The sequence below is a fragment of the Cyprinodon variegatus genome, unplaced genomic scaffold (assembly GCF_000732505.1).
Source record: "Cyprinodon variegatus isolate N-32 unplaced genomic scaffold, C_variegatus-1.0 Scaffold163, whole genome shotgun sequence".
In the NCBI taxonomy this organism is placed as follows: Eukaryota; Metazoa; Chordata; class Actinopteri; order Cyprinodontiformes; family Cyprinodontidae; genus Cyprinodon; species Cyprinodon variegatus.
In genome coordinates this window covers 459094-479125 of record NW_015150616.1, presented here as the reverse complement: position 1 = coordinate 479125, position 20032 = coordinate 459094, and the positions used below count along the sequence as shown (strand labels likewise).

Here is a 20032-nt window from a genome sequence, read left to right as displayed (position 1 = left end):
TTCAAAACTGTCTCATTAAATCTGGTTAAAAACAAAGGCATAATTTCATTTGTAAAATGCGTTTTGCCAAACATGCTGGTGACCATGTGCTGCTGATTCACTGCTTCATCTGACATTAGTGAGCCATAAATTCTGTTCCTAAACAAAACATCCTCAGGGGGATATCTGACCATCAGTTTCTGTGAATAATCGAGACCCCCCTCCAATAAGCTCATAAAACCTCTGAAACCTTAACTTCAATTCAGTAACCTGATTTTAGGGTATATTTTTTTGCAAAGAAAAGTGAGGCAAAAAAAAAAGTCTTTGAGACAGAATTGGTCTTTTCAAGGTCAGTTGCATATGTCTCAAGTCAGAGCGAATTGCGCTCATCTCCACCCACCACCACTACGCACCTGGAGACTTGCGCTTGCAGGCGTGCACACCGCTGTATAGAACCAACACGTCACTGTTGCTTTTAATTTCACAATCTGCCCCCTCCCTCCCTACCTCTCACTCCAAGTCCTGTCTGGCTTCTTGAAGTGCAACCCTACTGTCACCGGGTTCCGGGTAGGCTTCATTAGTCGTCACAGGGAGGCAGCGCCGTGACTCATGCCTGCGTAAAGAGACCAATGGGCAGCCTCAACCTCCAGATATAAATAACGAATTAAAGGTGTTCTTTAGAGACGAAGGGGTCAACGTGCGCACGTCTGGATGGGATTCTTCTAGTGCGCTCCGTCAATCAATGGACTGTTTCTTGTCGTGCATCTTATAGTGCGTGGAGTTAAAAACCTGTGCGCCCGCAAGCCGGTAAGATCTGTTCCTCTTTCTTTTGCCTCCCTTCATATTTCTCGACAGCCTTGTATAACCTCAGCAAAAGACATCTGACAGCCATTCAGTTGTGTGTGTCATAGATTTAGAGCTACTTTAATTTAAATAATTTAAATGTAAATAGAAATATTCCACTACTTTTGATATTTGGGAGAAGACAATCTTATAGGTATTCGTTTTCCCCCTAGTACCTTAATGACAAAAATACATTTTTACTGAGATATCTTGTTGATCGCATAAGAAAACTGATTTTTAACACAGTCATCTATGCTTATTCCACAAAAAGCAACTGGTGCTATTGCTGTGGATATCCGACGGTTAAGGACAAAGATTTCCTTGTTCTATTTAACACTGACCTGCTATCTTTAAAAAAAGGCAATGATAATAGGAGATGAAATGGACACGTGCATTAAAGGAAGCAAAAATATTCCAAGTATTAGATTAGAAAATTATTTATTACTATCAGTTAATCTTATTGTGGACTTTTTGCATATAAAATTGTTGCAAATGAAGATACTGGCACTGGAGATAAACAATGGCCTCTTAAATCGTATTTTGATGCGCACTTGGCACTTTGTTTTGTCGTGCGCAATTCTCCTCAAGCTGCGCGCCTTGGTTCATCCATCTAGCCAGAGGGTCTTTTGAAGTATTATTTCTTCCTTTTTAATCAGATTTCACCTTATTGATGAAACCCCGACGCAATTGTTCTAGATTTATCCTTCCAGACCCGCATCCTCTCTCATCATTGCACCGTTCTGTTTGCAGTTGAATTCCTCCCCAGCTTGGACACCAGATAAAGGAGAAGCGATGGCGACTTCTGAACCTAGAAGCACAGAAGCGGACCAAGACCCCAACTCGGCTAATTTAAGACCCCCATCTGGAAGTAGGTCTTTCCACTGACTGCATGGTTGATGTTGCGTTACCTGCATCCCCGTCTTCCAGGAATTACCGTAGAACAGACACAAAGTCCGGTATGCCTTGCTAAAAAGCACTTCTGCTGCACTCCTGCTTAACCCCCCGCCCCTTTTCTCTCTCTCTCTCTCCCCCACTAACCTCAACCTCTCAGATAAAAGCAGTCTCGCCCGGGCCATTTGCTGTGTGGGCTCTGTCGTTAATCATCGCAGTTAAAAACAGAGCCATTACAGCAGCCTGTCGCTGTCTGGCGGATCAGCAGTGCGCGCCGGGCAGCAGACAAGGCTGAAATAACGCCCCATTAAAGACATCTGAATGACATTTATTCCTATAGGAAATATTCAGTTAACATATGCAATTTATCTTCCTAATCATATCACTTTATTTTTATTTTTTAGGTTAAGTTAAATCTGTGATTATTTTCATATTTCAAGATAAGACTCAAATAATTTCCAGCAAATGCTTGGTGTTCATTTAAATTGTATGTTCCGCCCAATTTTCCAGAGATGGCTTTACATTAACCTTGAGGTTAATTAATCATATTCAGTCTTTGCCGCATACACAAAATCTGCTCTATTAGAGCACATTTGAGCGGCCATCTGCACTGCAAAGCAAATAAAAAATAATAACAGGGTGTTGTCCTCCTCAGCTCAGCCAGTCAGCAGACAGAAACATTCAGCTCGAGGGCAGTGAGGCAGCATATGACATTTCTCTTCTTTTGTTTTTATTAAATGAAAATTTTCGGAGTGAGATTTTTATATTGTGGCCTTTGGTAGCAGTCTCAAACTCCCAGATGTGTTTTAAAGGCGAATATGCACCCTAAAGAGGATACATTGGAGGAAAAAAAAGAAAAATAGTCCGAACTGAAATGTGTGTTTTGTCTGGTTTGTTCGCACAAGGCTGCTGCTGGATGTTGCCATTATCTCTTTGCTGCGCTCCATCTCACGCCTGGAAGCCCCTGTGTGTGTTTGTGTCGTGGCATCTTATATAGCTTATATATAACAAAAAGATTTTTGCTGTTTTTTTGTGTTAAAAAAGTTTGTGATATAGGCGTCTATATGTTGCGAGTTTGCAGTCTCACGCTTTTTGCTTCCCTCAGGCTTTCCTTGACTGTCTGATCTAACATGTCATCATGCTTCAGTGCGCAATGAAAGACATGCAGTTAAGGTTTCAGCAGTGAAACTGATATAATTTTTTTTTTAGATTTCGATCAATAATTAAATAGAATTCTGCTCCAACTTAAATTAATTGGTTCAATAGAAACAAGTAATTGAATCAAGTTGATTCATCTTAATTGATTTAGTTTATAAATGGAATAAATTGAATAAATTAAGTCAGACAAACTTAATCCAATCTATTTATTTCGAATTGCAGTTGGAGCTGCATTCTGTTTGATTTACTATAAGTAATAAAAATAAGTTATGAGAAAAACATTTAATTTCCAAAAAAAAAAAAAAGAAATGTATTATATTAAAACTTATCATTACAGTCATTTTCATTCAAATTGAGATTTGTAGTGGCATTAGGAATATGTTTGTGATTTAAGCACAGGTCATGTGTTAATGACCGCTTTAGAAGCTCATAAAAGTTTGACTATAGCAGGCCTAAATAAATAAACTGTTAATAATTAAACCATTGAAATTAGTTCAACCAGTTACATTAGGAAGACTGTTCTGTCTGAGCAGAAATAGCCTAATGTGTTTTCAACAGCTAAAGAAATATTAGCAGGCTAAATTACAAGCAGTTCTTAAGATGCTGTAATTTAGCATAATCCAATAGATTATTGATAGACAATATCATTTTAGCATTAGCACTTTTTTCAATTTTAAATAAAGATCAAATGTAATATATGCTATGGTAGCATATAGGCCAAAGCGTAACCTTGGGAAGCACAGATACAGAAATATCCCTATTTAAAAAAGGAATGCTCTGCTTGCTAGCAAGTTTAACCTTAGCATTAGCACAGTGGCTAAGCTAGTTAAGGCAGGATACACAATTGAATTCTTCCTGTAACAAGCATTAAATAAAGTCTTATTTTTACTTAAATTTATTTCTACACAGCAAAAAATTGAAATCTAAATGAGTCATTTTTGTTTAAATTAAGTGCATTTTCCCTTGAATTAAGGAGGTAATTGCGATAGTTTGCCAATTGATCAAGACAATTTACATTTAAAATAAGAAAACACCATTCTTATTCAGTCTTATTTCAAGTGCATATTATCTAATTATCTTATTTTAGCAGTAAAAATACTCATTCCATTTGCAAATCATCTTATTTATCTGCTAAAATTAAGGGTAAATACACTCAATATGAGAATTTTTTTACTTATTTCCAGATGGTTTTTTTTTTGCAGTGTATCTCTAGTTTATAAATATGAATATTTATCAGCTGTATTATCTTCTAAATGCTGCTTAGAATGATAAAAATGACTAAGAAAAATAGGGAAACCAATATCTTAATGATAAAGAATTTTGGACATTTTTCCCTGAGATAAAGCAGCTAATGCTGTTAGAGTGTACGCATAATTTTATTTGGCGTTCAAATGAAGATTTTATCGAATATAAAGTTTTATAAATGTTGAATTGAACTTCTTCCAAAATTCGTATTTTACAGTGTAGGCCTACACAATTTAGACTCCTGCTCCAACTGGCAAAGCGGTACCAAAAAAACCATGGACGTTTCCAGCTCGTTCCAGATCACACATCCCGTTGTGTTGTACTCAATTAATTTCTCGTCCGTGGACTCATTTCACGGGTGTTAATTCCAGCCCGCCCCTTGGCTGCATGCGTCTGCGTGGGTGTGCAGCTCGGTCCCTATTGATTGAAGCTAAATCGGAAATGTGATCAAATTCCTCTCCTATAATAAGAAGATGTTTTACTGTATATTGTATATGATTATTGACAAAAAAGACCTACTCGTTTTATGTGTTAAAAATAAATAAAAAAGTGAAAAGATGACCTGGTAAGGAGCCGTCAGCTTCACGCTTCCGCTGTGCGCAATGTGTGTGCTCCATCATCATCCGCCTCTGCACGGCCTGCACGACACATCCACGTACAGCACACATCCACGCACACCACAAACCCACGCACACTACACAAAACTCAAAACGTTCATTCTGTTTTAGCCAACGAATATGCGTGGATGCACGGATGCACGCGGAAACTGGGGATGAAGATTTGCGGTAAGTTCAATTTGGCGCACATCAACCATTGTCTCTCACAGCTTCATCACCCTTTTGAGCCATTTACCCATGGGAAAAATATATATATTTTTTAATGCAAAGCATATCATTTAAATGGAAATTCACATATAAGTGATATTGAGCCATTTTTTTCCTGCCAACCGATCATCTTTGTTCATTTTTACCCATTTTGAGGCCTTCTATAATATAGGCCAATGTCACTTTGCGTTTCCTTCTTCCAAATGTCAGTGGGCATTAGCCCATAAGGTGCAGTGATGATAGCCCCCCACTGCCCGCCCCCTGACCACCGTGTCCTTTCCTCCTCAACACTGAGAAGAAAAACCTTTTTGGACAACAGGGGGGGGAATAAAACGGAGCTCAATTCATTTCAGTATTTTTAAAAAGCAAAGCATCTGCTGCTTGTTGTGACGCGCAAAATCCATGGATGAAGTAGCCACATTTTCAAGTCTGGATGAATGCAATTAAACGGAATAGTATTGACCTGTTTGTTTCACACACAAAAAAAAACTAATTAAAGGCCTTTGGAGGTGCGATAAGAACAGGTTTATTCCTTTATTTCTTTTTTAAGTATTATTCATACCCGGAATTTGATCAAGACGTGTCTTGATGGCAGTAATCACGTTGGCGCTTATCTCAAATTATATATTTTTTCCTCATATAAACTACATAAGAGACATTATTTACACTTGGAGATAAAGCACGCCTTTTTGCGCATTTTTCTGCGCATGGATTCAAGAATCCGGGTATGAGCGTTCTATAGGTTTTCCCTTTGGAAGCATATCGCCTCGGGTCTCTGTTCATCGGTCATTAGTTTGTATGTAGCGGCTGTGGAACATGGCCGCAGGCTGCTGCGCTCCCATCTAACAGGGATGGGCTGAGATGTCACAGGGTGAGGCGCCCCCTCCCTTCCTCACCCTCACATCCAAACATTGACGCGCACCGCTGGCCTATTTAAGTTGAACCTGCTCAGAGCAGTCAGCGGTTTCCTATGATTCACTTAATGTGAAGCACGTTTCCAAAGACGGAAACAGGCATTCAGCGTCTCAGATTGTTTGGCATCTATCATATTTTTTTTTTCTTCATATATATAATTTTTTTCTAAGTGTAGCCAAATGGAGGTGTTCGGGGATAATTCCTTCTCTTCGCCCTGTAACACTTTAGGCTTCCTGCAGAAGAACAACAGCCTGGAAGAGAGAGGGAGGCTCGCGGGCCAGAAGAACCTGCTCTCTTGCGACAACAGTGACAGAGACGCGCGCTTCCGACGCACAGAAACCGATTTCTCCAATCTGTTCGCCCGAGGTGAGACCATCACACCGGGATGTAGTTCCACCGTTTAGTTCACTTTTTGTAATACTTTAATTGAGATGAACCTTCCATGTTTTCCCGGCAAATCAAAGGGCCTCTGGGTTTGTTTGTTCCTATTTTTTCGGGGTTTTTCTAAGAGGTGTGTGCGTCACTCTTATCTATCTCTGCAGTCATTAAAATTGTAAATCATCAGGTGCTCTTAATAAGACTGAATTTATATTTCTACGTTTTTTCTGGAATCATGGTTAAATAGTTATTAAGACGATATCATTTAATACAGTATTTTCCATCATAGGATTTTTGTAATGCGTTAAATTTCATTCCAGTTGAATGTCTCTCATGGTTAAATCACAATATGAAATATTTTAAGCTTTAAATAATATAAAAAATTATAAAAATGTTAAATATGAATGCCTACAAGCAATATCAAGAAATGATTTGGCTTGAAAACCACAATAGATCAAATCAAACTTGGACAGAATTAATCTTAAAAATGAAAGATTTTTCATTTTTAAACCGACTTTGTATTTATGAACAATAAAAAAACGTAATGACTTCTTTACAACAGAGTGGATCAGCAAACTGCAATGGATAGGACACGACAACGTTTCAGGAATTCTATAGATACTGTTTAGAATCTGGTTTGAGACATTTATTCCACCTGTTAAACTCAAAAAGGAGACGCTTTAGGTGTGTTTGTCTTTCCTGTTTCCTTAAATGGTGTTCAGCAAGCTTAAACCTTGACAGGATGTTTTTACATCCTGTCAAGGTTTTCATAAAATACAGTTTGTGATTTGTGAAAACTTTTTTAAGGCTGTTTAATATTGTCCTTATCAGTAAAACAGTTTTTCTTTTTTTATTGATCATGTGCAGGTCAAACCTTCACAAAGTTAATCTATTCTACATCAATGGCTCATTTCTTTAAATACAGTCTCCAAATTTTACTTATTTTGGTACCCTAGTAAACAGGAAACTGAAATTGACCATTAATGACTGTATGGTTGTGTTTTATATTTCAAACGATGAAGGCCGGTTTAGTTCAAATTTATTTCATGCAGTAAAGTTTAACATTCTTTGTTAAACTAACACTGTGACTGTACTGATGGTATTGGTGGTTCTTGGACTCAACATAGTCCACACAAAAATAAAATCACAACCAAAACTTGTTTGGATTTAAAATGAATAAAACTGCAGGATCAATAAATATTATCACTGAGTTGCAAATGAGTTAATTTGTCATTTGAGAGTTTAGTTCTACTATCATGGGAAATGTAGAAAGTACAGTTATATGATAGGATGCTGCTACTTTACTGACCTACAGGATGAAAACACACAAAACGTTAGATTTTGAATTTGGTCATGTTTAAACAGAAACACATTTAGATATTTTAAACAATGCTTTTAAAGATATTTCAAGAATTTCATATATTTTAAATTTGCTCAAAACCTTCTTTCCCCTAACTTCTCCCTTCTGCTTCATAGACCTTCTTCCAGCCAAAAATGGAGAGGAACCCACCATGCAGTTTTTGCTGGAGGTCGTTGACATCCTTACAAACTACATCAAGAAAACTTTTGATCGTTCCACCAAGGTGCTGGATTTCCACCACCCTCACCAGCTTCTGGAGGGCATGGAGGGTTTCAACCTCGAGCTGTCTGATCAGCCTGAATCCCTGGAGCAGATCCTGGTGGACTGCAGGGACACGCTCAAATATGGCGTCCGCACTGGTAATCCACAAGTCTTTGTGATAACAGAATATATATATATATATATAAAACAAAAACATTATAGATGCACCACTGCAACTCAGATGTGTATTAATGCGTATTAATATTTACTGGCAGTCACCATCTTAGCAAAAAAAAATTTATATGTATAGGAATAATTTTTTTTTTTTTTTAGAACAGCAAAAGAAAAAAAAAAAATGTTTTTAACATGTGTAGTTTATCAAGATTAAATTAAATCTCTACTTGCCTTGCAACTTATTTGACAGCCATTCCCCCATGACTTATTAAACCAAATGTAGCCTGAGGGGGGATCCTATCATCAGCTGTTTCAAGCTGTTAACACAGCAAAGCTCAAACTGTCCCTTGGGTTTTACCCCATCCTTGTTCAATTCAGCTTCTTTGTAACGCTCTCCTTTTTTAAGCACTTTAAGGAGTATAATTTTTATGCAATTGAGCTAATGTGTAACTCTCCATGGTACTGAAAGAGAAAGGAGCTTGTTTCCTAGCCTTGTTGGACACACTGACAGTGTTAACAACAGAAGTATACCCACTATTTTTTGCATTGCTTATAATGGATCTGCTTATTATGTAACTCGTGTACAGCACTCATGTCCTTGACTGCATTGTTAGCTGCAGGCTCATGTTGGCTGCATGTGAGTGCCTTGCAGTTTAAACAGCTGTCATATAGTTTTCGCCAGAGCAAATATAGCATAATAAATGCTTCTTTTAAATCTCTTCTTTGTCATAACTGACTATAGATTTTCTTTTTATTGGACTTCATGGAAGAGCAGCTTTTACTGTTTGTTCAGTTTTTGTATTTCAGATGAAATCCCAATGACATTGTTTCACAAGCTTTTAAGAATCTCTGTTTAGATGTTTGCTCTGTCTATGAAATCCGACGCAGCCCACTAATGCAGCATGTGTATGTTTATTTTTTCAGGCCACCCACGGTTTTTCAACCAGTTATCCTCTGGTTTAGACATCATTGGTCTTGCCGGAGAGTGGCTGACTTCCACTGCCAACACCAACATGTAAGTCACACAGAAGACAGGCCTCTACTTGTCCTTGATCAGGACACAGTTATCTATTCCATGAAGGGAAAACTGGATTTCCTGTTTAAAGACCCCTGGAAATAGCCTCTGGTCATTATGATAATAGGGCATACCAGAAGAGGTAATGTTGGTCCCCTGGGTTCCCTTCACCACAGGTCCCAACAAACACAAGGCTAGTTATATAAAGTGTTTTGTTTGTCCTGTTAAGACTTCGTATTGACAGATGCAGGGCTCCCACTCTGTTGTTGTGTGTATCAGAGGCTTCCATGCCCCAGGGGTGGTTAGATTGCATATTGATCTCGGGTCAGACTTACATGGTGGCCCAGTCTGATGGAGGGCATGAACCACATCTGCTTTACAGGCTCTTAACACAGACACATATACCAAAAACTCTTCATGGCCATGCAGGGAAAAAGCCATTACATGGATATGAATTATATCAGAGAGCATGTTAAACAAACCTATTCCTCTTTTTTTTTTAAACATAAATTAATAAATCTGTCCTGTAATTTATAAAGCTTATTTTTTATGTATTCTACAGTTACTCTTTTACATTTCAAATATTAATTAATCATCCCTTGCTTTTAGTTTACATACAGTGCATTTAATCACTGAGTTTACACAGCAGACAAACAAAAAAAACACAAATCAGAGTTGTGATCAGAATGTTGTACAATGCACAAGTTGCACAAGTTTTGTTTGATTAAAAAAGTTTCATTCTGCAACCATTTGTAAGGCTAATTAAATTAAAGGTGGTATACAGTATTTTTTAAGGGATCTTCTAAATGACTTACTTCGCCTTTTTCATTATCTTATTGTTCAATGTAACCAATGACAGAAACAAGCCAAAGCCAAGCTGAATACTGTAAAACTTTGTGTAGTCAAAGAAAATGAGCATCTTTGAAAGTAGGTGCGATTTGGAGGTGTGGACACTTCCCCTCTTTCTAGACAAAAAAACCTAAACATTTCTAAACCAGCAGGTAGTTGGTTGTGCTTTACTCTTCTAAAAATCAAGCAGAAATTTTGCTCTTTCTTACTTAGTAAGCTATTAACTGGAAATAGACTAAAGCATTGGTCGTACGATATTAGCCGATACATGTATCTTCAAAAATGTTTAGCAGATATCACAGACTTTGTTAGACTGTTGTCAGAATAATTAGCATCAGCCTTTAGAAAACTTGTATCAGCTGATCTCCTCTGATACTGTTTTAGAAATGTATGCTAATACTTTAAATTTAACAGGCATATAACTGTGTGGCTGTAATATTGACCGAGAACAAGCTGTAGGAAGTGTCGGAAAAGCATATCTGCAATGATAATGCATGAATCACTGAAAACCTACAGCACTAAGTTAATTATTTTTCTAAACATTATCCTAAGAAATGCCCTCTCCCTAAATCTACTTTCTCTCCCATCTAATCTGCTGGTTGGAAGAATGCCCCAAGAGAAAGGGCCATTGACTTTCCACACTCAAACACACCTCCATAATGACACTCACACATTCACACACCAGCGCTGGGTGTCCCAGATTCAGCAGCAAGTCTTTCCAGTCCATTGACTGCCGGCTCATTGTGAGCTGGTCTTAGCAGATAGGCCAGCTGGGCCCCACACTGACACACAATGTCCTTAGGCTGCACAGAAAACCCTGTTACCCTGTGGAAACTGGCTGTTTCAGTTCCCTGCAGAGTCCTCATTCTGGCTTCATTGTCTCCATGGATATGAACTGACTCTGTGCTCCTTTGAGGGCTTGAAAGTAGTGTGATTTCGGGTCAAAGGGGTTAGTCACATACAAACACACACTTGTGCACAAATTCATCTTGACACACGCACACACACTCCACGCCCTTGATGATGATAATAAGGGCATTTAGGGGCTGTCTCTGGGGACAGGCAGGTGACTGAGGGGTAATTTTCACCCTGAAAAGACCAATGATTGGCTCTGATTGTGATAATGATCACCATTATTGTCATTACAGCCTGAAATGACTCGGAGAGAAGGAGAATTTTAAAAAGGTGCATTACTTTTTGTCCCTTTTTGCTGTGAGAGGGAATAGATTTAGAGGCAGAGAAAGTGAGATATTGTGGAAATTGAATACATGAATCATTTCCTTCCATATTTCCGATATCGAATGAGAATATAATATATATGTTTTTGTCATTGTTAATGTCAAAGAACATAAAGCATCAGCTGATGTTATATTCTCTAAGGTGTGGGGGTCCATAGAGAGATTTTAATGGCTATTTATGGTTCCCCTGTGCCTCTTTTTGTTTTGCCGTTTTTGCCAAAAGGTCGTAACGCAGATTTCAAAAGTCAGGTTTTCATAACTAATTTAATAAAACCCAGCAACCATGTTTTCCTTTCTTTTAAATGAAAGCAATTGTGTTTTTTTTTTTTTAACAAAAAAGAAAAGAATGCTTGCAGGGCAGTCCATGGATTAGACCTCACAAAAATAGGTTTTTCTCACTTCTGTGAAGAAATAATAACAGACTGAATGGTGTCAGTACATGGGTACTTAAACACAAAACAAGGTTGCAAATTAGCAAAGGGGGAAATCAACCTGGAGCCCCACTCACACCATCTTTGATCTGCCTTTAGTTGTTCTCTGTTAAAGTTTCCTTTAAGGCCTTACTATTAAACCAACCCCAAATGCAACCATCTTCTCAGTCCAAAAAAGTTGAGCTTAGTAAAAATGCTGCAAAAAATTGTTTTGTTGCTGCTTTCTGCACGTATACCTCAATGCTGCAATTTTTTGTGTGGGAAAAAAATAGGCTTACAGGCTAATTTGCGGGGGTGCAGAAGTGGCCTCTGTGATGGAGGCAGTGCTGTGTTGTGTAACTGACCTCCTTTAAGGCGTGGTAGACAGGAAGCTGTCCTGAGGCTGTGTGCTGGAAATGGCTCATCCCTTAGCAAACAGAGCAAACGCACATTCTTGTTTGAAAGAATTAGCATCCTTTGTTAAAATGAACCCTCTTTGACCTCTCCTGGACTCTTGCTCTTTTGTTGTTGATGACCTGCTCTTTCATTTAATCATTTCCTAACCCATATTAGAGTCAAGACCACACCTAGCTTTAAAACCTAGAGTTTACCTCTCTGATGTTTTTTTTTTTCTGGATTCCAAAAGACAATTTTTCTTTTCTTTTTTTTTTTTTTTTGGATGTTTTCTTAGAATGGATTTTTTTTTTTTAATCAGACGTTTCTTTATTCTAGATCCAACCAGGGCTGTTATCTCATTCAAACATCCCCTCTGCTCCTTTCATTCACTCAACCACATGCCCTCTTCCACATTCGTGTTCTTTCAGCCGTCACATTCAGAGCTGTCACTAAGACGGACAGGACTAACAGATAGCCATCGGGGCTTTGTGTGTTCTAATTAAACCACTCAATGATTTCAGAAGGCGTTTCAATATGAATGTTTGCAGGCTGGCTCCTATCTGGGACTTTTTAATTAGCCAAATCAGATCTGTCCTGTTGGGATGGGATTAAACAAAGACTAATGAAATACGATAGAGAACATCTATATGTGTTTGCATGGATGTGAGTTGAAGCCTTGCATCTGCAAATGTTACATACCTTCATTTTTCAACTGTAAAGCACGGTGCTCATAACTTGATGGTGTGATTTGCAGGTTCACCTATGAGATTGCTCCGGTGTTTGTGTTGATGGAGCAGCTGACTCTAAAGAAGATGAGGGAGATGATCGGCTGGCCAGGCGGAGAAGGAGACGGACTATTTTCACCAGGTCGGCTAATAAATCACAATATCAATATAAGCTGAATACGTGGTTGTTTTTAAAGGATCCTGACTAAAACATCATTACATAAGAAATGAAGCTGCATAAGCTCATTATGAACAGGAATGGTAGAGTGATTCGATTTTTTTTTTTCCTCCAACGGCTCTGTTTCTTGGATAGATTTATTTTAAAGCATGAAACTTTCAGGATGTTTAGATAGCTAGATAATACTAAAGTTGGATTATTTATTTTTTTGATGCTCTGTAAATCATAGAGGGTCAGTTTAATAGACAGGCTCAGGTATAACCAAATTATTCAGAGCCTCATCTGATTTAGATTTAAACCACATTATAAATATTTGTGTTCAATGTGTTCAAATCACCAATATGGGACCCAAACCTGAAATAATAGGAAAATGGTGTGAAGGGAGATAAACAGGGCAAGGAGGACGTCTAACCTCATAGACTTGGAAGCTACTAACAAGACAGGGAATTGTGAAGAATAACAGGTTTAAACCTGATAAAGGCAAATGGTATTAAGAATTTATTTTTAATTTTGGGGCATATATGGACCTTTTCCCCTAATGATTCCATGTTTAGATTATCGTCTTTAGATAATCATCTTTGTAAATGGAAAACAATTCTTAGTTAAATGAAAATAAATCTGATAGTGGTAAGATTAGCTCTGGATTTGACTTTACAACAGTTATATTCTCTTACTAGCCTCTAAAAATTACCCCTAATGCAAAAAGTTTTACAGCCATAAAGCAGGTGGAATCGTTCTAGCAGATATTTGACCTTTCTTACTGGAAGAATCTATCCAGTCCTTAGTCGGTTGTTTTTCTGGGAGAGACTAAGCATAGTCTAGAAAATTTCCACAGGGCTGAGGTTGAGGCTTTGGGAAGGCCGTCCAGAAGAAAGTCCAATATTAGTTTGGATTGGTGTGTTTTGTTTGACTCATTGTGAAAAGGGAGCAAAGATTACATTGGCTTTAGATGGTGAAGAGGCTATTTGGCTAATTCCTCTCCTGGTTTAGTTTTCATTGTGTCATAGACACAGGAATATTTCGCCTGCCTCAGGCAGAACAGATGGTACTCATTGACTCCTCACCAATTAAACCTCTTGTCATCTTAGCTACATAGTTTGATTCTCGCCTTGTTGCATTTACTCAATCCTTCTAGTCAGTCGCACATTTCAGCTGAGCTTAAAGTCTTTCTTAGTCAAGCACAAGAACTATTACTAAAATCATTTCGCATATTCATTCTAACCCTAAACCTGTGATCAGTTGTTCTGGGTTGTCCTGATCTGTGTGTCTTTCATTGATAGGGGGCGCTATCTCCAACATGTACAGTGTGATGATTGCTCGCTACAAGTACTTCCCAGAGGTTAAGACTAAGGGCATGTCAGCCGCTCCCCGTCTTGTCCTTTTTACATCAGAACATGTAAGTTATCACACTGACACATGAAATGATTTTAGTCACCTCTAACTCACACCTCAGTAGATGTGATTCACTGTTGAGTTTGAACAGAATATTTTCTATGGTTTAAAGTTCAAGCTGTGAAAATCTAAAACTAAACATCTTTGTTATAACATAGGGAGCAAGAAAGGCTTTCAAATGTTTGTTAATGACATCAGGTGTTATTAAGCATGATTATCTTCTGAGGTATTGGCGACTGGTTTTTGTCACATTTTTTTAAATTGTTTTTCTTTTGTGTGAAATCACATTAGAATAATGTTTGGAGGAAATACATTATAGTCATTCAGTTAGAAAAATAAAATACATAGAAGTTAATATAGATGGTTTGAGAAGCCATGTCATTAGTTTTGTTTCATTTAGTCAAAAGTCGGCATAGTTGACTGTGGATTTTCCTTCTGCTGATAAGTTTTATGGAAATGTTACATTATATGACTCTAATGCATTATTGTGCAAAGGAAGAAGAGAGACACTAGAGCCAACAATGCTGCAATCCAAACCACGTTTGCTTCAAGAGCCACAGGCTAAACTGTACATGAAGATGCTCTTCTGCAGGCTGACATGACTGCATTAGAAATCCTTATTTTTCTTGGTCTTATATCTGAACTGTCTTAAAATTTGGATTTTTTTTAGTGGCTGTGAGCCATGTTCATTATTATACGCTTCATTGAGATGCACTAATAATCTCTCTCTGTCTTTAATATTTTACACTATGACTTAAAAGTGGGCCATTAAAGATATGTCCTTGGTTCTATTCAGAGTTGCTTAAAAGTTAAAGTGAATCAAAGAGGATTTTAAAGCATTGTTTTTGGCCCTATTAACCTCTATGACTGCTGCTGCTTCGCTCCTTCTCCTCCTGCTTCACCCCTGAATGCATTATATGACTGACGCACACCTCCTGCAGGTTACACTGACATTTTGTTATTTGAAACAAGTTTTGATTTTTGTTTGCTGGAGGCATCACTGCATGGTTTTATGCTGTAGTTTGAAGCAATCAAGAGAGATGAGATTTCTCAGACTCGTTTTCAGACTAACAGGAAAGCACTAATGTTTAATGGTCTAACACATGCTGTGGCTTCCAGGGGTTCTCCCTTTGCTGGCTGTGATTTTCAGCTAGTGCTTTTTTTTTTTTTTTAACTCTTATATTTGCCTAAAAAGAAACATTAAGAGTAAATTCCCTTATATTTATAATAGTATGATTTAAAAAGGAAAGGAAATACTGCATCCATGTTTGTTTGATTCTTCTTGACAGATGTTCATCCTGAAAGAATTGCACATTTAACACATTTTACTGCAAGCGACACAAAACCCAATTAGCAATTATCGCATACACTTTCCAGCCGTCTTTAAATGCAGCTGTTGGTTCACAGATTAACCACTTGTCTAATGTGTGTCTCTGCAGAGCCACTACTCTATAAAAAAGGCCGGAGCTGCTCTTGGCTTTGGGACTGAAAACGTGATCCTGCTGAGTACAGACGAAAGGTTTGTGAGGGATTGCTGATCCCCTGTAAAGCTGCAATAGACCAAAACCTGTAAATAAATAAATAAATAAAACTGTTGCTTGAAACCCAGATAAAAATCTATTGTTTTATCTGTTTTCAGGGGCAGAGTCATACCTGCAGACCTAGAGGCTAAAATCCTTGATGCTAAACAGAAGGTTGGTCTCTTTCTTCCTTCTTATTTTTCCATATTTTACTTTTTAACCGTTATTTCTGCTCCATGTGTAATATGCATGTCTCTGCAGGGTTATGTGCCATTGTTTGTGAATGCCACTGGTGGTTCCACTGTTTATGGTGCATTTGATCCCATCAATGAAATTGCTGACATCTGTGAGAAGTACAACTTATGGCTCCATGTTGATGTGAGTAGCTTAAATGCTCTGTTGCTCTAGTGTTTGATTGTATACTGTCCATCCTCTCTCTAATAGTATTTGTTTGTCTCCTCAGGGTGCCTGGGGTGGCGGACTACTGATGTCCAGGAAGCACCGTCATAAGCTAAATGGAATTGAGAGGTAAGAAGGCATAGGAACCTAATCCACCTGGTTGTTGCATCATTTTCAGCCTTTAACTACATTTAATTCAATGTTTTAGGGCCAACTCTGTCACATGGAACCCCCACAAGATGATGGGTGTCCCCTTACAATGCTCTGCAATCCTAGTCAGAGAGAAGGTACAAACAGCATAGCTGTGTGCTGCAATCCTTCATTTTGAAAGTATTTCCCATGATTGTATGATTGTAAAGTGATGATTGTAAAGTTACCCCGTCAAATATGTGCAGCAATATTTTGGGCTACTAAGCTTCAAATAAGTGGAGGTTAGTATTTCAAAGTCATATAATCATCATTCACACATTTATAAATAATCCATATAATATTGCCAAACTAAACATTTTATTTGCAAGTTAAATATTTAATTAATACAACAAAATATTAAAATTGTGAATTAAATTATTATTCATCAACCTAAATATTTAGCATATTTTTGTCATAAGGTTTAGAAAAACTAAGACTAAACTGAGGTGGTTAAGTCTCACCAGCAGGGGTTTATATAAATTATTTAAATACCCAGCTTTTGTTTTGGTAGTCCACCTTCAACACTTCCACTTGTCCACAAGCAAATATTTAGGTCCAAACTACATATTTACTACACATTTAGTTAGCAAATGAAATATTTTGGAATAAATGTCACATTTAAAATATTTCCTCTGCAAAATAAACGGCAGCAACGACAAAAACATTTAGATTAGAACCAAATATTTAGTTTAAAATTAAATATTTATTTTCCATACCACTTAAATATTTAGCGTACTACCTAAATGTTTATTTTAGCTCTAAATATTTAGCTTGCAAATTAAATTTGTTTTTGAATCAGAGATTAAACTTGCTAATTAAAAATATTTACTTTGGAAATGTAATATTCATAAATCTATTATTATGGTGACCATATCAATTGAAATATAAACACACATTTTTTTTTTAACTCTTATTTGATCCTAAATGTTGCTGCAAATAATTGACAAGTTACCTTTACAAACAGCACCCTAAATCTCCTGCAGGTTGTGAACCACCTGAGGCAGAGGAATGGAGTGGAAAAAAAGCTAAGCTCTGTGTACATTTTACCTCCACAGGGAATCCTAGCCGGCTGTAACTCCATGTGCGCCGGTTACCTGTTCCAGCCGGACAAGCAGTACGACGTCACCTACGACACAGGAGACAAGGCTATCCAGTGCGGGCGGCACGTCGACATCTTCAAGTTCTGGCTCATGTGGAAAGCCAAGGTGAGCTGGCTGGGACTCAATCATACATGTAGTGTTGGACAGTGCTCATTTCTCAAATGTATCATATTTAATACATACGGTTTCTGAAATGTTTTGCATCTGGAACCTTTTGCATAATGTAATGGTAAAAACTTTGCTCAAAATCCTATTGTACACAATCAGATATACCTGATAACAGCCAGTAGAAGACTACACAAAAAATAATCTTGACTTATCGCATAGTAATAAAATTATTAATATCAAAAATGTATTTCTGTTTTTTCTTTTTAAATATTTTGTTAAAAGGCCAAATAAGGAATTCAAACCAAAAAAAAGTAATTTTCTGCGTTGTTTTATTTGTGGATCAGGCTTTAAAGGGTTAACCTTAAAATCTTGGTTGGATTATTTTTATTTTTTTCCTCTCAGGGCACTATTGGCTTCGAGCAGCACATTGACAAGTGTTTGGACCTGTCTCAGTACCTGTACAACAAGATCAAGAACAGGGAAGGATTTCAGATGGTGTTTGATGGAGTGGTGAGCTTCACCAATATTCTCTTTAGATCATTAAAGGTATAGTGGAGGATGTTCTTTTTCCAGGTGGATCATCAAAATAAGTGTTCCTCCTAATTGAAAATCATTCTGGTGATATGTTTTCGTAAGGCTGCTCTACGTGCTCGTCCCCATTTAACTTGCAGTGGCGAGTCTGACTTAGTGGTAAAATTGGAAATTAGGCTGTATGAGCGATGCAAACTGCAACTTTTAAACGGAGCGTGCACAAGGAGAAACGGGCTTGTGCACGCTCTCACACGTTTAATAGGCGTTCCTTCCTGGGAGTGGGTACATGGTTGTGCATATGCTTTTTTTTTTTAAAGTGGGGAGTGCTGATCTTTTCAAAACATTCGCAAAAATCCTCCACTATACCTTTAAGCAAAGTTGAATTAAAAGAAAATGTTTTATTTAAGTAACGATTTTCATTTAACCAGTGATTACATTTCATTAAAAAATATGTAATAATTTGGATTCTAATGTGGATTAACCATGCTGGTTGGTGTTTGCAGCCTCAGCACACAAACGTTTGCTTCTGGTACATTCCACCCAGCCTGAGAGGAATGCCTGATGGTGATGAGCGGCGAGAAAAGCTCCACAGGGTAATTTTTTTTATGTCACTTTTATTTACTGACCCGTGCTGAGTTATTTAAACCCCAATGGATGTCTCATCATAAATCAAACTCCAACATGTTTTATTGGGTGATATATGATAGAGAAGCTCACAGTTGTGCATGATGGTGTTTTATTATTGTTTACTGCATAAAATCCAAAGAGTGCTTTTATACCAACAGCCAGCTGGCTTTATATACAGCCCTCCTTTATGTGATATGTTCTAATTATAAATCCAGCTGTTCTGTGAGGCCATTGCAGTTTTGTTGGAGAATTTTTGGAAACAAACTACATCACCAACAAACACAGCAGAGAGGTCAGAGATGGAGGTTTAGATAGGTATAAAGCAAGATCAGCTTATAAAACAGGGTTATTCCAAGCTTTGGAAATCTTACGGACAGCTTTTAAATCCATAATTTAGAAATTAGAAAGTGGAACTCCAGCCTACCAGAATATGGCGATCCACCAAAACAGAACGGCTGGGCAGGGAGTGAAGCAGCCAGAACTAATGGCTACTGTGGAGGCGTGACAGAAATCTACAGCCAAGGTGGAAAAATCATCATGACAAACTAATAGGAAGACTTTTCAAAGTATGGTGAAAGCAACAGGCAGGGGCACAGCAACCAGCCAGACTACAATGCGCCATGTGTTTGAAAATTATAAGTTAATATCATTCTGAACACATCGACAGTGGTCACAGCAGAACGATTGAAAGATGGATGGAGCTAAGAACAGCGAGATGTTAGAGAGACTTTAAACTGGTACAGAGCTTCTTCAAGCAGAGGAGTAACCCTAAACAGTTAGCTCAGTGAATATTCAGACTTATAGATTATTAAGGGGACTTCTAAATTGGTTGCCCTGGTTTTATCTAGAGGAGTTTGAATGAAAGGGCTCAAAAGAGAAACTCAACCCCCTGATTATTATTATTAAATCCAAGAAAAAAAAAATTGTGCACCACAAGTTCACAAGGTGCTTTTCATAATTACTGGGATGTGATGCCTGATGTATACACAGGGTTTATACAGGAATAAGTAACTCTAATTTAATGCTTTTTAATGCTCTTAGAAATTGTTTTAATCCCATTAACAAGTACCCATGAGTCTCATATATATAACACTGCAAAATCCTTCTTCATCTTTACTGTCGACAGGCTGCAGCCATTTCCAGAATTTCACATTTTCGAGCCACTTTTGTTGAAATTTGCATTGTCCCATTCTCTGGCATTTTGTCTGCCTCGACTTCTTTACTGAACATACGGCTTTATGATCAACTGGAAGCAGTTCCACGCAAATATATCGCAATATAATATATCTGATGAAATTGTTTTTCTAAAGATTTTTTTTAAATAAAGCATTTTAAATGCCATGATAATCATATTTAATAAATTTTAGTGCCAATTAAGGCCTTAATT

General features: G+C 37.6%; 1 protein-coding gene across 2 annotated transcripts in view; it reads left to right on the top strand.

Annotated features, from left to right (window-relative positions):
* The first annotated feature begins 507 nt into the window (after positions 1-507).
* LOC107086843 (glutamate decarboxylase 1-like) overlaps positions 508-20032 on the top strand; it is a 21989-nt gene continuing 2464 nt past the window's right edge. The window contains exons 1-16 of one of the 2 annotated variants that reach the window (XM_015378057.1): positions 508-786; positions 1573-1690; positions 4845-4901; positions 6084-6221; positions 7710-7952; positions 8893-8983; positions 12631-12743; positions 14060-14175; positions 15611-15690; positions 15811-15865; positions 15953-16069; positions 16155-16219; positions 16299-16377; positions 17335-17484; positions 17890-17997; positions 18522-18611. In XM_015378057.1, coding sequence (XP_015233543.1) covers positions 1615-1690; positions 4845-4901; positions 6084-6221; positions 7710-7952; positions 8893-8983; positions 12631-12743; positions 14060-14175; positions 15611-15690; positions 15811-15865; positions 15953-16069; positions 16155-16219; positions 16299-16377; positions 17335-17484; positions 17890-17997; positions 18522-18611 — 1578 coding nt within the window. In that variant the 5' untranslated portion in view covers positions 508-786; positions 1573-1614. The remainder of the gene's footprint in view (positions 787-1572; positions 1691-4844; positions 4902-6083; positions 6222-7709; positions 7953-8892; positions 8984-12630; positions 12744-14059; positions 14176-15610; positions 15691-15810; positions 15866-15952; positions 16070-16154; positions 16220-16298; positions 16378-17334; positions 17485-17889; positions 17998-18521; positions 18612-20032) is intronic. The other variant, XM_015378058.1, reaches the window with a different exon arrangement.